Source organism: Pinus tabuliformis, chromosome Q (genome assembly GCF_031772625.1).
Source record: "Pinus tabuliformis cultivar Carrire ecotype Pingquan chromosome Q, CPIR1, whole genome shotgun sequence".
NCBI classification, from domain to species: domain Eukaryota; kingdom Viridiplantae; phylum Streptophyta; class Pinopsida; order Pinales; family Pinaceae; genus Pinus; species Pinus tabuliformis.
Genome location: NC_142296.1, coordinates 22,548,220 through 22,561,150, shown reverse-complemented (window position 1 = coordinate 22,561,150; position 12,931 = coordinate 22,548,220). Strand labels below are relative to the sequence as shown.

General features: G+C 39.5%; 2 protein-coding genes across 2 annotated transcripts; one reads left to right on the top strand and one right to left on the bottom strand.

The window, feature by feature from the left end:
- The first annotated feature begins 2,071 nt into the window (after positions 1-2,071).
- LOC149218086 (uncharacterized) lies at positions 2,072-11,381 on the top strand. The gene is made up of 3 exons (XM_089386475.1): positions 2,072-2,146; positions 2,470-3,038; positions 10,835-11,381. The coding sequence occupies exons 1-3, from the start codon at positions 2,072-2,074 to the stop codon at positions 10,881-10,883; spliced, it is 693 nt and encodes a 230-aa protein (XP_089242601.1). The 3' UTR covers positions 10,884-11,381.
- Positions 11,382-12,374: 993 nt separating this feature from the next.
- LOC149218085 (UDP-glycosyltransferase 72B2-like) lies at positions 12,375-12,728 on the bottom strand. Its single transcript, XM_089386474.1, has one exon. The coding sequence runs from the start codon at positions 12,726-12,728 to the stop codon at positions 12,375-12,377; it is 354 nt and encodes a 117-aa protein (XP_089242600.1).
- Positions 12,729-12,931: the final 203 nt, after the last annotated feature.

Sequence of the window (12,931 nt, the reverse complement as noted above, 5' to 3'; positions counted from 1 at the left end):
TGTGTAACTTTGTCTGTATATCATAAAGTTGAAATTTTTCCCCTCAATCTTATAACCCATCAATTCTACAGCCCAGTATGATGTGTAACTAAGATTATTGAGCCGATGATTTTACAACTCATTAATTCTATAGGACATCAATTCTACAGCTTAGTATGATGTGTAACTTTGTCTGTCCATCATAAAAGTTGAAATTTTGCTCATATAAGCTGAAATAAAAAAAATTAAATCTAAAAAAATAAAATCATACAAAACATTTAAATAATAGCTGCTCATAAAAAAAAATATGCAAGTGAATAAATTGGATCCCTCTGAGCACATGTTAGATCCCTATTAAAGATGATCTATCCCAGTATATAGCATTAACATCTCCTAAATATGGAAGTATACATATGCCATTGGACATTGTCTCACAAGTTTGATAAAAAAACTAGATATTAAGATTCTACCTATATCCAATGGTTAAGAATATGTGTTTTCTTTAAAAGATTACAGATGTAGGCTTTAATAGATTAATATTCAACCAAATGAATCTTTGATTTATCAAACTAGCATAGATCTATTATAAGCATGGATCTAATATTAGTAGGGATCAATTTTTTTCAAGGCAAACTCATTTTAGAGTGCAAAAATCAATGTGTAATTTTTCATTGTTTAAATTGTATTTTTAAATGCTATAAAGAAGATTACATAATTTAAACTTGTAAGTCCAAAAAAATCTTTGTTAGATTTCAACAATAAAAAATTCATATACCTTAAAAAGGATTAAACTGTAAAATGTTGAGACCACTTTAAATGTTTTAATCATAAAAACCATTTTTTTCCAATAGCTAATATTGATATCTACATAATTTTCTAAACAATATATAAAATATTTTACATAACATGTACATTGAGCTATCTTATCAACCCACAATAGATATTTTATATATACAACATCAAAATATTTCTGTTTACATTTTTTATTTATTTTCGTTTAACAATTTTTTTTTTTTTATATATAGGTATATATGATGTTGATATAAATATAAATTAGTTAACATAAACCTTTTAATGATTTATTTAAGTCACACATTAAAATATTTTTAAATGTACAAGGTTTAAACATCTTACTTCCATGTTTTTTACTTTTAATTATTTTACATGAAATTATTAAAATGTTTTTTTTTTATAATTAATTTTTTTTATTTAGGAAATATATATATTTTTTTAATTTTAAGATTAACCATCTTTAATTCACCAAAATGAAAAAAATTCACCATTTGTGAATCCTCAACATTAAACCACATGATACTTGCCCCAATATCTCAATTTAAATAAATAGACCATTATAATGCGTTCAGTCACTTAAACTCGACAGCTAACGAGCTTGCTAAAAAAAGGTGCCAACATGAACCAAAGTGAAATTGAACTTAACCAGAGGCTAGATTTCTCTCCAATCCCTTAACAATGTTGGCTACTCAAGTTATTATATGATTGATAGTTTGTAAGAGAGCTTCTCGTTCCTCTCTCCTCCCTCCGAATACGATGAGTATCTCGGGGAGCAATAAATTCCAATTCATAGTGGGTCACTGGGCCCAACTACATCTTGCTCTCTGGTTGGACATCTCCCATCTTCGGTCTCATATTTGCATGGATTGTCCCAGGTGTCAAACGCCGACGTGCAGGGGGCCTCTCTTTCTTCTCGGAGGTCATGCCTATTTATGTTGCCTTAGGCCTGAGTTATTGCATAATTCCTCGACTGCGGTGTTCAGTGCTATACCTTGAATATGGAGCTACTTATTTTGTCATGCTTTGCTCTTCCAGTGTTGTTTCTCCGTCCAAGCGAATTTTCAACAGAGATTTGGGTCTTTTCCCTGCAGGATGGCTCGTGCCAGAGCGTAGGATTCATCTATATATTAATCCTCTCGGGCTTTCTGCTCTCATCTTGGCCTTCCCTGGCTTCCAGAGTTGCTGATGCGATTTCCTGTGAGTCTTGGCCCCTTCTCCCTCCCAATTGTTTCGTCGGGTAGAAGTTGACGGAGTGAATTTATCTGTATCGGCTAGCAGAGTTTCGGGCCTTTGTTACAGAATGGCTAGCAATTCTGACCATCGAGAGAACATAAATGCATTTGCAGTGATTGACACAATGCTGGACGCAACCCAGGCCCTGCTTGCCTCAATTCAGAAAATTAAGAGTTAAAAATAATTAGTATTATTTTTGTATTAATAGAGAAAATGGTTACATTGTTGTGACTTTCTCCCAAGTTTTCTCCCAAGTTTAGGATTAGTTCCTATAATTATGGGGTTTGGGTGCAACTTCCTATTTCTTAGTATTCTATTTACGCCGTAAGGCGTTCCCTCTGAGAGAAACTTCCCTCCATGCCGCGCTGTCTGATTATGGGCCCTTAGATCGATTGTTAGATGATGGAATAAACTCCAGCCATTAGATCGTCTTCCATCCTTAAGACAGTTGTCACTCAATGATAGGCCTTCTCCCACCACATCGCCAAGGGCCTCTTCACCTACGCCGATCTGCAAAAGCTACCCAACGGAACAAACCTGGAAGCCATTGCCGCCCACTGCAGCCTCGTCGTCACAGGTAATTCTCACGGAGGTGGCCGCCAAGATTCCATCTCTCCCTCCACTCAGATGCCGGCCGAGTATCATCCAGTGTACATTAATGGAGTTCTTGTCTCGCATCCTGACATTCTCAATGACGGGCTGTTAGCGATCCATGGCGTCGACAAGCTGCTTCTTGATCTTGATCTTGATCACAGTAATTATGACACAACTGCGGGAGCCCCTGTTCCTGCAATGATGTCACCATCACCATCATCATCAGCTAGTCCTGGTCCTGATCATCCCCTGAATGTCATAACGCCCTTCATGCTGCAAGATGCAGCGCTCAGTCTTAGAGATCGCGGTTACAACATCCTCGCCTTGGCCATGCGCATCAAGTCCCCTGAGCTTCTGCGCCTGCAAAACCTCACCATCTTTACTCTCAGCGACGATTCCGTTTTCTCAAGCGAAGGCCAAGAATTTTCGAACAATGTGAGGTACCATGAACAGGGACTACAGAAAAAGCCAGAAGAAAGACTGTTTCGACCTCGTTAGGAGGATTCAACTGTTACTTCCATTGTTTGAAGAACTTCGAGAATTGCAGGGACCCCTTCCTCGGGTGGCAGCGGAGTGCTTTTCTTCGCTACGAAAAACATTCCATTCTGTTATCACTAGGAACTATAGTTCATGTATATAAGATTGTCCATAAGTTTTTATAAAGTATTGAGGTCTTGTAAATAGGTTTGTTAGTTGATGTCAATTTCAAATTTGAAATTCAAGAGTTGTGGATGAGAATTCGTGTAAAGGCAAGATCATTAGACACCCTCCATCATTGTTAGTTATGTCATGTCATGTCATTGGTACTTTGCGCAGTTTCGCAGCGCGGGTATGATGTCTTTGGTACTTGCGCAGTTTCGCAGCGCGGGTGTGATTGGTCAGTTTTGCTGCGAAATAATGTTTGCGTGTTTTCGTAGCGCTCTGTTTGTCAGCGATTTCGTAGCGCATCCTCTTAAATTTGAACTGCCCGCGCTACGAAATCGGAGTTTCAGGGTTTTTTGCAGCGTTTTTCTCTGAATGTCTAATCCGAGAGTAGTGAGTCACAAATCCGGTCATGATTGTCTTTTCACACCCTTTCTATGTCATGATTAGCCATTATTTTGCCATAAGGTCCGAAGTCATATAGTTGTGTGTCAGTTTGGAGGACGTTATAGGGGGTGGTCATTCCATAATGAGTTCTTCATATCATATGAATGTTTTTGCTCTATGAAAAGCCTGAGCTTTGTTTTAAACGGACTACTGCAAGCGAGCCTGCTCTCTACAGCTAAAGATTGTTTTCGTGCTGCAAACCACCGTCATTCCCTTGTGTAAAAATACTCAAAGAAGCATGGAAAGAAAGGAACACCGTTCGGGTAAATGTGTGAGAACAGAGCCGGAGGGGTTAGATGTAACTCTCAGAGATGAGGAGGTAGCAAAGGCATTTCGAAGTGCTGGCTGTTGGCGATTTTGTGAAAAATTAAAGGGTGGACATGCAGAAGTGACCAAGGCATTTGCATTGAACTTCACTGGACTGAATTCGAAGGTGGCCATGTTGGAGTTTCCGGTGTCCCCTGAAGTCATTTCTACTGTCACAGAAATCCCGAGGGGTGGCCAAGAGTGGTTCAAGAATTTCAAGTTTGACATGGGTCCGTGTAAGGAGTTCTTGAAGGCACCTTATGTAGATGAAGATCTCACTAAAGCTGTCCCAAGGAGCTATCTAAAGGAGAATTATGCTATGCTATTGACATGTATCCAGAAGTACCTGACATGTGAGGGTAGGTACAACAAAGTCTACTCATACCACTTCAAGCTGCTGTTACACTTCACTGGTAAGAGTTCAATAGACATACCTTTTTACTTGTTCAGGAGTATTAGCAAGATGTGTGATAAGATTCAGTTAAAGAAAGATGCTTATGAAACATCTCTTTTTCATCATGGTCTGGTTAAATTGCTGGTGTTGGATAGCCTACATAAAATTGGTAAAGACTGGGATTCATTTGTGTTTATGGCCGGTTTCCCAAGTAAAACGGGCCTCACTCCATTACCTGTAAGAGAAAGAGAAGAAAGGAGTGAGGAAACTACTTTGGCTGAAATTAGGAGAGAAATAACAGACCATAAGAAGCCCAAAGCTAAAACAAAGAAATCAGAGAGGTCTGTAACAGTTAAAGAAACACCTGAAGCATCAATGAAGAAAACTCCTAAGCCAGCAGTTAAAGAGATACTTGAAGCATCAGTAGATAAAACTCCAAAATCATCTAGAGTATCTGAAAAGGAAACCCCTAAGTCATCTCCTAAGGAAACACCTCAGTCATCAAAACAGAAGACTCACAAAAGAAAAGATGAAGCTAAATCCAGTGAAGTTGAAAGGGTTTCAAGGGTGAAAACTAGAGGCCAACTAAGCAAAGAAAAAGGAAAGTCAGTCCCTGTGGAAGAAAGTCCTATTTCAAAGGGTAGTTTAAATGACTTACTTGAAGCCATTGAATTGGAACAAGATCATCCAATCCAAATTGAACCACTTGAACTTGAGCAAGATCAATTGGTACCACCAATGCATATTGATCTAACACAATCCTCACCTGAAAGTTCTAAAAGGTCAAGGGCTTCTAAAAGGTTAAAGTTTGAAGAACCAAGTGAAGAATATGCCTTTAAACCACGCAGACCAGTGACTAGAAGGCAAATTAAAGAAGTGGAGAGAGCTCAGAAAGAGAAAGCACCTTCGGAAATGCCTAGGACAGAGGCACTTGAAATCTTCTCTGAAACAGTCCAAGCAGCTAAAAGCAAGAACAAGGATAATAAGGTTGTTATCAGTCAAAGTGGAAATGTGATTGCCATTAAGAAACAAGCTGGAGCAAGTAAGGAAATACCTCAGGTTCAAAATGTTTTTAAAGAAAAGGCAGTAAGATATACAAGCTATAAGAAAGCTGTAATGAAAGGTAAAACAAGTTTGATCAGTCAAGCTAGCTCAGTATCTAATGCCTATGTATGGACAGTGCCAGCTCTGAAGCAGGCAAAGATTATGAAACAAATGAATGCAAGTCTAAGAGCAGAGAACAAGAAGTTGAAGGAAGAAGTCATCAGCCTGAAAGGGAAGCTAGACAAACTAGCTAAATGATCCAAGGAGGAATGTGCTTCCCAAATTTTGATATATTTTGGTTATCATCTTTTTAAAAGCTTTTTGAGACTTTTTGATGTCCTTGCACCTGTATAGAATGACTGAAGAAATCACAGACTTGAGTTATTGTTGCTGTAAGGTTCATGTGTTTAATTTTGATGACCTACAGCAGTTTCGTAGCGCGCTACGAAACTGCTGTAGATGACTGGTTATGTTGAAAACTTGAGTTTGAATGCTGAGGTCAGCAAATATTTAAAGAGATGACTTAATGCCAGCATGGAGGTTATAGAAGGTCAGTCAGATATTTAAAAAAAGGATGCCAGGTGTAAATATTCGAAGAAAAGGTGAAGTTTTGTCTTTTGTTGAAAGTTTCACTTTATGTCCGAGTTTTTAGGGTTATGATAGAGCTGCTGAGGTGTTAAGTGATACACTTGTCTAGTTATGGGATGGCCAGATCATGAGTTTTCTTCAGTCACACGGGATTATCCAAGGATTAAATGGCTTGAAACTGGATCATTAATACATGAACACCGATGGGAGGCAGCAACCGTGAATATAGGCTTCATTTTCTTGTTGGTTGATGAATCATCTTTGCATCAGGCATCCGAAGCCGTTCATACATTGAATCTGCTTTCAGTTTGGTTTGGTTATTATTGTAATGCTACAGGTGGCAAGCTCCAAGAACGCAGCAAAGTATACGAGGAGAAAGACTTAAAGTGCCAATGTGATGGAGTCCTCTGTTTTCGTAGCACCATATCTCTTGTAATTAATTAGTTTGTTTATGTTATAGTTAAGGTCATTAATGTCAAAATTCCGAGCTCCCTTCATGCTTGTTGAGGAGTCTCATGCAGTAGTGTTTTGATTGGCTATATATAGGAATAACTTTTATGTAAAAAAGGTTGGATACTTTATAGAAAAACAGTGTTGTTTTGGGCCATTGTAAGACCTTTTTTGACAGTAATAGTAAAACAGAGTTATTCTCTTCTCAAGATTCTCGAAGGATTGTCATGTTCAAATGTAGTGATGGTGTTTTATACTTTATGTTCTTTTATAGTCTTGTTGTAATGCAATCACTCAGAATTCATAATTATATGCTCTGACTTCCTGTGTATTCAGCAAGCTATGTTTTGGTGGAGTATGTTTGACATGTAATGCTAAGAGCCTTGATTTCCATGAGATCACTGTGTTTTTCTTGTTTACTTAATATTATAGACTCCATAGCCCAATGAGAGCCAGTTTGATGTGTTTCCAACCAGTTATGCTTTTATAAGTGAATAAAGAGTTAGCCATCTAGTGTTTGAAGGATTTTATCAAGAGTTGTGAGAGAGCCCTCTCTGATTAAAGAGGCTAATCTTTGGTCTAAAGATAGGTTGAAATAGTTACATGAAATCTCGCTTGGTTGCAGCCCTCAGTAGTGATTTTGTGATAACACATTCTGCGAAAATACTGCTTCAACTCTGCCATGATGGCAGCAAACTGTACCTGGTAATGATCACTTCATTCATTCTCTTCTCTATGCCTCTCCTTTGCATAAACTCTTTTTGGGCGATATGTTTCTTGGTCGTTCAGAAAATCATTTGGAATACACAATGCTTCACCTGTTTTCATAGATAAAATTGTGTTTGAGCACATTTCTTTATCTTTCAGCTACACATTACATAGAGGTTTGTTTTCATGGTTTTTAATCACGGCGGAGGATTAATTTGGGGTTTCAACTTTAATGGCGTGATCCAGGCTTTGGACGGTGAAGCAATTTCGGGTAGATTCCATGCTCTGACCGAAGAACTAGATCGTATTCTAGATGGCATGCCATATGATTTATTAGAGATTTCATATGAAGTCAGAGAGCAGGAGAGTATTGCCTGTTGTCCAATCTCCTCTTCCTTACCCCTATCATATCGATTTTTTCCTTCTCAACATGTCTTGGTACCCCACGCTACATCTTTTCGGTTTCTATCAGTAGGCTCTCGATGCAGACATATTTCAATAATCAAGAAAGTTGCAAATGAATGAGTCCAAGTACTATTCGAGATCAAAACAGAGGATCATTTTGAATCCGCTGAACTGATTCTATTGTATTAGCCTGTTGTAAATGTTGCGGGAGAGGACATTCCATAGTGTGTCAGATATGCTAAAGGGTAGGAAGATATGAAGATCTGTAAGGTAACAAAAGAGAAAACATACATTTACCCTATCAGGTGGAGATATCCTCTTTTTAACTAACCAGGTTTGTCATAGTTCTACCAAATGCCTTTCCAGACATCATCCAATCGCACTACATTCCTAACCTATTTTTAGAATCAGTTCTGGACTTTAATTTTAGATGTAAAAGTTTTCATTTGATGCTTCCTGTGTGGTTCATCTATCTACTTCGTGCAGTACAATTCCCATATACGAGCCTTATGAACAGAAGGTATTATAAGCAACAGATATTTGTATGACTGACTTTTAAGAATGCCAGATTACCCATGTATACCCATTTATTGCCTTCTTTATATTTGTTTGAGACCAGATTGTTTCACAAGTAATTCTTTTGGCAAGATTCATCTTATTTTTATAGATAATGATAATATTCAGATGCTTATTTTTTAATTGTTTGCCTGTCTTGGATAATTTTATGATATTATTTTTCATTTTTATGTAACTTCTCTCAAGACTCACCCCACCCTCTGGCCTGTAAGCAAGAGTGAGATACACTTTCATTGCTTATGGAAAGCCTCAATCAACAATTAGCTCATGAAGAGTGAACATGTCACATGTGGTTTGAAGCCAGGTGGAGATGATAACAATTACTCCTCTGAACCACTTTAGCCAGATCAAAACAAAATTCTATGATGTTATCTGTTCAATGGGACAGACCTCTCCACTTATTTTCTCTGTTTATTCTTTGTTGAAGATATGCTGCTGCTCTTTTTTTCCAAATCTCTAGCTCTATCTGTTTATTTTGACCTACAGAAACCATAGCAGCTTTATTTATTCTTACTTGTGAATCTTTGTTTCATATTTATATTATTTAGTCTGCCAGCAAGGGGATTTTTTTTTAGTGATGTTGGTTTTCCCTCTTTAGTTTGCATTCCATTCTGATGTTTGGTCTAAAAAATTTGGACGACATTGCGCTGAATATTCATAATGAAATTCTTTTATTTTTCCAATGGAAAACTTTGTAACTTTTATATTTATGAAAGAGAAAGTTACATTCTGAAGGAGTCGAGGAATTGTAAACGTGAGAAACCATTAAGTGAATTTTGCGTATTGGTTGGATCTGAAATTTCATTCCGCATCAGATGAGTACGTACACTTAAAATTTGAATAGACCTTCAAAGAAATAAATTGAAAATGCGACTAAAAAAGTAGCTTGCTTTCTTTCCCTCCAAAATATTGACAAGAAACACATTATTTCATGATTTCCAGTTTATCTCACTCTGGGTCTGTCCAAAGTATGCAGGGTGGTGCTCGTTGGATCCAGAATTTAAATCTGTTGGACACCTAATCTGCCAAGGGTTAAGGTGTGGGCGCTGAACGGTCTAATGGAGTCCAAGAGACCACTTGGAATGTGAAACCAAGGGTCACTCCTATGTATTATAAATGTGTATTATTGTGAATAATAATGCATTCAATGCTTATCCTTCATATTTGGTCTTCCCCATGGTTATGTTTAACATGGTATGAAAAGTGCACGGGATTTCCTACCCTACTCAAATTTGAGCCACTGGTTTTGTGGCGTCTCTGTGCATGACAATTCTACTATTAGTCCCAAATGTAATGAATGTGCCATCAGATAAATTCTAGCTGCATTCTTTGCCAGTTCTGTCATAGTAACTCCTATGTTCTTTGTCTACGTTTCAGGCTTTCAGGCACCAGCATGGGCTCCTCCGACGCCTGTCACCTGCGCTCTTCCTGTCACCTGAGTTTTACGCAATTCTCTATGTGTTGAATGCTATCTTTTGTGTAGGATTCTCCTTTGACTAGCACGCTGCCCATACCAAGTTACTACGCTGCTCTCCCCACTTGCGCAACGAAACTGTGCGTTATTTTCTGTTCTTTTGACAGTCTTCATACGTTGCGGCACCCACACCGCCTCTCCAATACATACATAGTTGCCACTCCTTAGCTCCGTGGACCTCCTCCCAATCCAAACGCCTTACACTCCAAACAATGTATTCTCCAAACGCTTTAACTGAAATACCATTCATGCTTTGTGTGTTATTGATATTGTTATCTGTTTTTGGAGGAGTCAAGTTTCTTATAGAGAAGCGTGATATGTGCACTAATATGATGCATCAATTGTCCTATTGGGAGCGAAAGAGAACGAGATCACAGGGATCAAAGGCTATTATATGTCTCTACAACGTATTGCCATCCGTAGCTCTCACTGACTTCGTAACTCAATATTCTTTTGGCCACACAGAATTCCAACCGAGAATTTTGTTACGCCGTAAGGCGTTACCTCTGAGAGGAACTCCCCTCCATGCCGCGCTATCTGGTTATGGGCCCTTAGATCGATTGTTAGACGATGGAATAAACTCTAGCCATTAGATCGTCTTCCATCCTTAAGATAGTTGTCACTCAATGATGGGCCTTCTCCCACCACATCGCCAAGGGCCTCTTCACCTACGTCGATCTGCAAAAGCTACCCAACGGAATAAACCTGGAAGCCATTGCCGCCCACTGCAGCCTCGTCGTCACAGGTAATTCTCACGGAGGTGGCCGCCAAGATTCCATCTCTCCCTCCACTCAGATGCCAGCCGAGTATCATCCAATGTACATTAATGGAGTTCTTGTCTCGCATCCTGACATTCTCAATGACGGGCTGTTAGCGATCCATGGCGTCGACAAGCTGCTTCTTGATCTTGATCTTGATCACAGTAATTATGACACAACTGCGGGAGCCCCTGTTCCTGCAATGATGTCACCATCACCATCATCATCAGCTAGTCCTGGTCCTGATCATCCCCTGAATGTCATAACGTCCTTCATGCTGCAAGATGCAGCGCTCAGTCTTAGAGATCGCGGTTACAGCATCCTCGCCTTGGCCATGCGCATCAAGTCCCCTGAGCTTCTGCGCCTGCAAAACCTCACCATCTTTACTCTCAGCGACGATTCTGTTTTCTCAAGCGAAGGCCAAGAATTTTCGAACAATGTGAGGTACCATGTGGTTCCCAACATGAGGCTGCCTTTGGCAGATCTGGTGTAGCTTCCGGCGGGCACAAGACTGAAGACTCTCCTCCACGGGCAATCGCTGGTTGTGAGCGACAGCAAACCCTTCTCTGTCAATTATGTGGGTATAAAGATTGCGGATGTTTTCAGCAACAGATGGATAGTCGTGCATGAGATTCTTCGGCCGCTCATAAGCTCTGTGGATCCGATGGAGTGGGCTTCCAGCGACAACAGCGAGATTCTTCGGTCCCTCTTGATGAGCTCAGAGGATCAGATGGGGTTTTACAGAAACAGCAGCACTGGTGATCATCATGAGTAGTAGTAGGTCAATAAGGAGCTAAAGATTCTTTTATTTTAGTTGTTGTCTGTGTATTTGTGATGTATTTTGCCTTTGCAATTTGAGTACAGTGGTATCCATGAGAAATCATGTCCAGGAAGCAAGCAATTAAATGTCTATGAATGCAGCATGTTATGTTCCTCTATCAAGAAGCCACATTTTGCTTGAACTGTAATGGAACAATGGCAATTTATATAATGGTTCTGATTCCTTTAATTCTTTTCTTTCATGGTTTCTTAATTTTCTGTATGTCAAGTATGACTTCGCGCTTTCATTTCTTTTCTCTGTCATGAGAATCTCCTTAAGCCATGGATTTTCTTTATCGATGGGAAACAACCATAGAGCTGAGATGGTTCAAAGAGAAACTAAAATGGAATGCCAGTAAACGATCAGAATTCACAGAAGAGGCCAGATCGCCATAGATACTGCATTGCCAGTAATAATAATAAACATGCCATTTCATCCAGATCCTTCAAAGAAATGTGAGGGTGCAATCTTCTGATCGAAACTAGCAAAGTCTGCTGAGCGTTGTTAAGAGCACACGTAATGAAATTCAAGATTGCAGAATATTAAGGAAATTTGATTACTAAAATGTTTTGGAATCTGCAAATCAAATTAAATTGCCTGAAAGTTATATCGTAATTCAATCACCTGAAATTTATCATAATTACAAGGATGCTGAACACCATTTAGCACTGATATTTTCCATGCATGAAGAAGTCTGCAATTTTTTGTGTCGAAGAATAGCATTCAAGTCTAATGGGCTCAGAGAAGTAAATCTAGGATTATGGCACGAATGCTTATGCAACTGCGTGAGTGAACTCTCTGAATTCTGGCATGGGGTTGTGGTTCATAAAGCCTTGCACCATCTGCAAAATAGTTTTAAGAGTGGATAGGTATACCCTTTCAGGAGTTCAAAAATATTTACGCTGTAAGGCGTTCCCTCTGAAAGGAACTCCCCTCCATGTCGTGCTGTCTCGTTATGGCCCTTTAGATCGATTGTTAGACGATGGAATAAACTCCAGCCATTAGATCGTCGGTGAAAAAAGTTGTAGGCGGTTCAGATTATTGGAATGTCGTAGGAAGTTGAGAATATTGCGCTTTTTAGAAACCATTTTCGTAATGTTTTCCATCCTTAAGACAGTTGTCACTCAATGATGGGCCTTCCCCTCAATTTTGCCATCCCCTTCTTCATTTCCATTCCCCCTCTCCTTCCATTAATTCCCTCGCCGCTCTTTCCACTTCCTCTCTCTTCACCAATGCATCTGCGCCCTTATACACTTCAATGCCCACCTTCATCTCCTTCACTAGAAGGAAGGCATTCATTCTCTGTTCAGCAAAGAGAGGCCAAGCGATCATCGGCACTCCATGTAATATGCTTTCGATCGTTGAATTCCAACCGCAATGAAAAAGGAAACCGTTTGTGGATGGATGAGAGAGGACAACAATCTGAGGCGCCCATGAATCCACCACAAATCCACGGTCCTGGATTCGAGTCTTGAAACCCTCACGTAGAACCTTCCTCATATCTGCTTCGGTAGTCATCGTGGATTCAGCGGGAGGAGGAGGCTCCTTACGCAACACCCAAAGGAACCGCTGCACACTTGCTTCTAGCCCCAAAGCTAGTTCCTAAATCTGATTCTCCGACAGGGTGCCGCGGCTCCCAAAAGAAACGAACATAACTGTCGAGGCGGGTTGGTGGTCCAGCCACTTGAGGCAGCCCTCCTTCTCAAACTTCTCTTCAGATT

Bases quoted from the DNA above. Each gene is read 5' to 3' on its own strand.
- LOC149218086 (XM_089386475.1), top strand. From the start codon at position 2,072: ATGGCTAGCAATTCTGACCATCGAGAGAACATAAATGCATTTGCAGTG. The intron at 2,147-2,469 runs GCCCTGCTTGCC...ACTCAATGATAG, and splicing joins CAATGCTGGACGCAACCCAG to GCCTTCTCCCACCACATCGC. The intron at 3,039-10,834 runs GTACCATGAACA...GAACAATGTGAG, and splicing joins GAATTTTCGAACAATGTGAG to GTACCATGTGGTTCCCAACA.
- LOC149218085 (XM_089386474.1), bottom strand. From the start codon at position 12,728: ATGACTACCGAAGCAGATATGAGGAAGGTTCTACGTGAGGGTTTCAAG.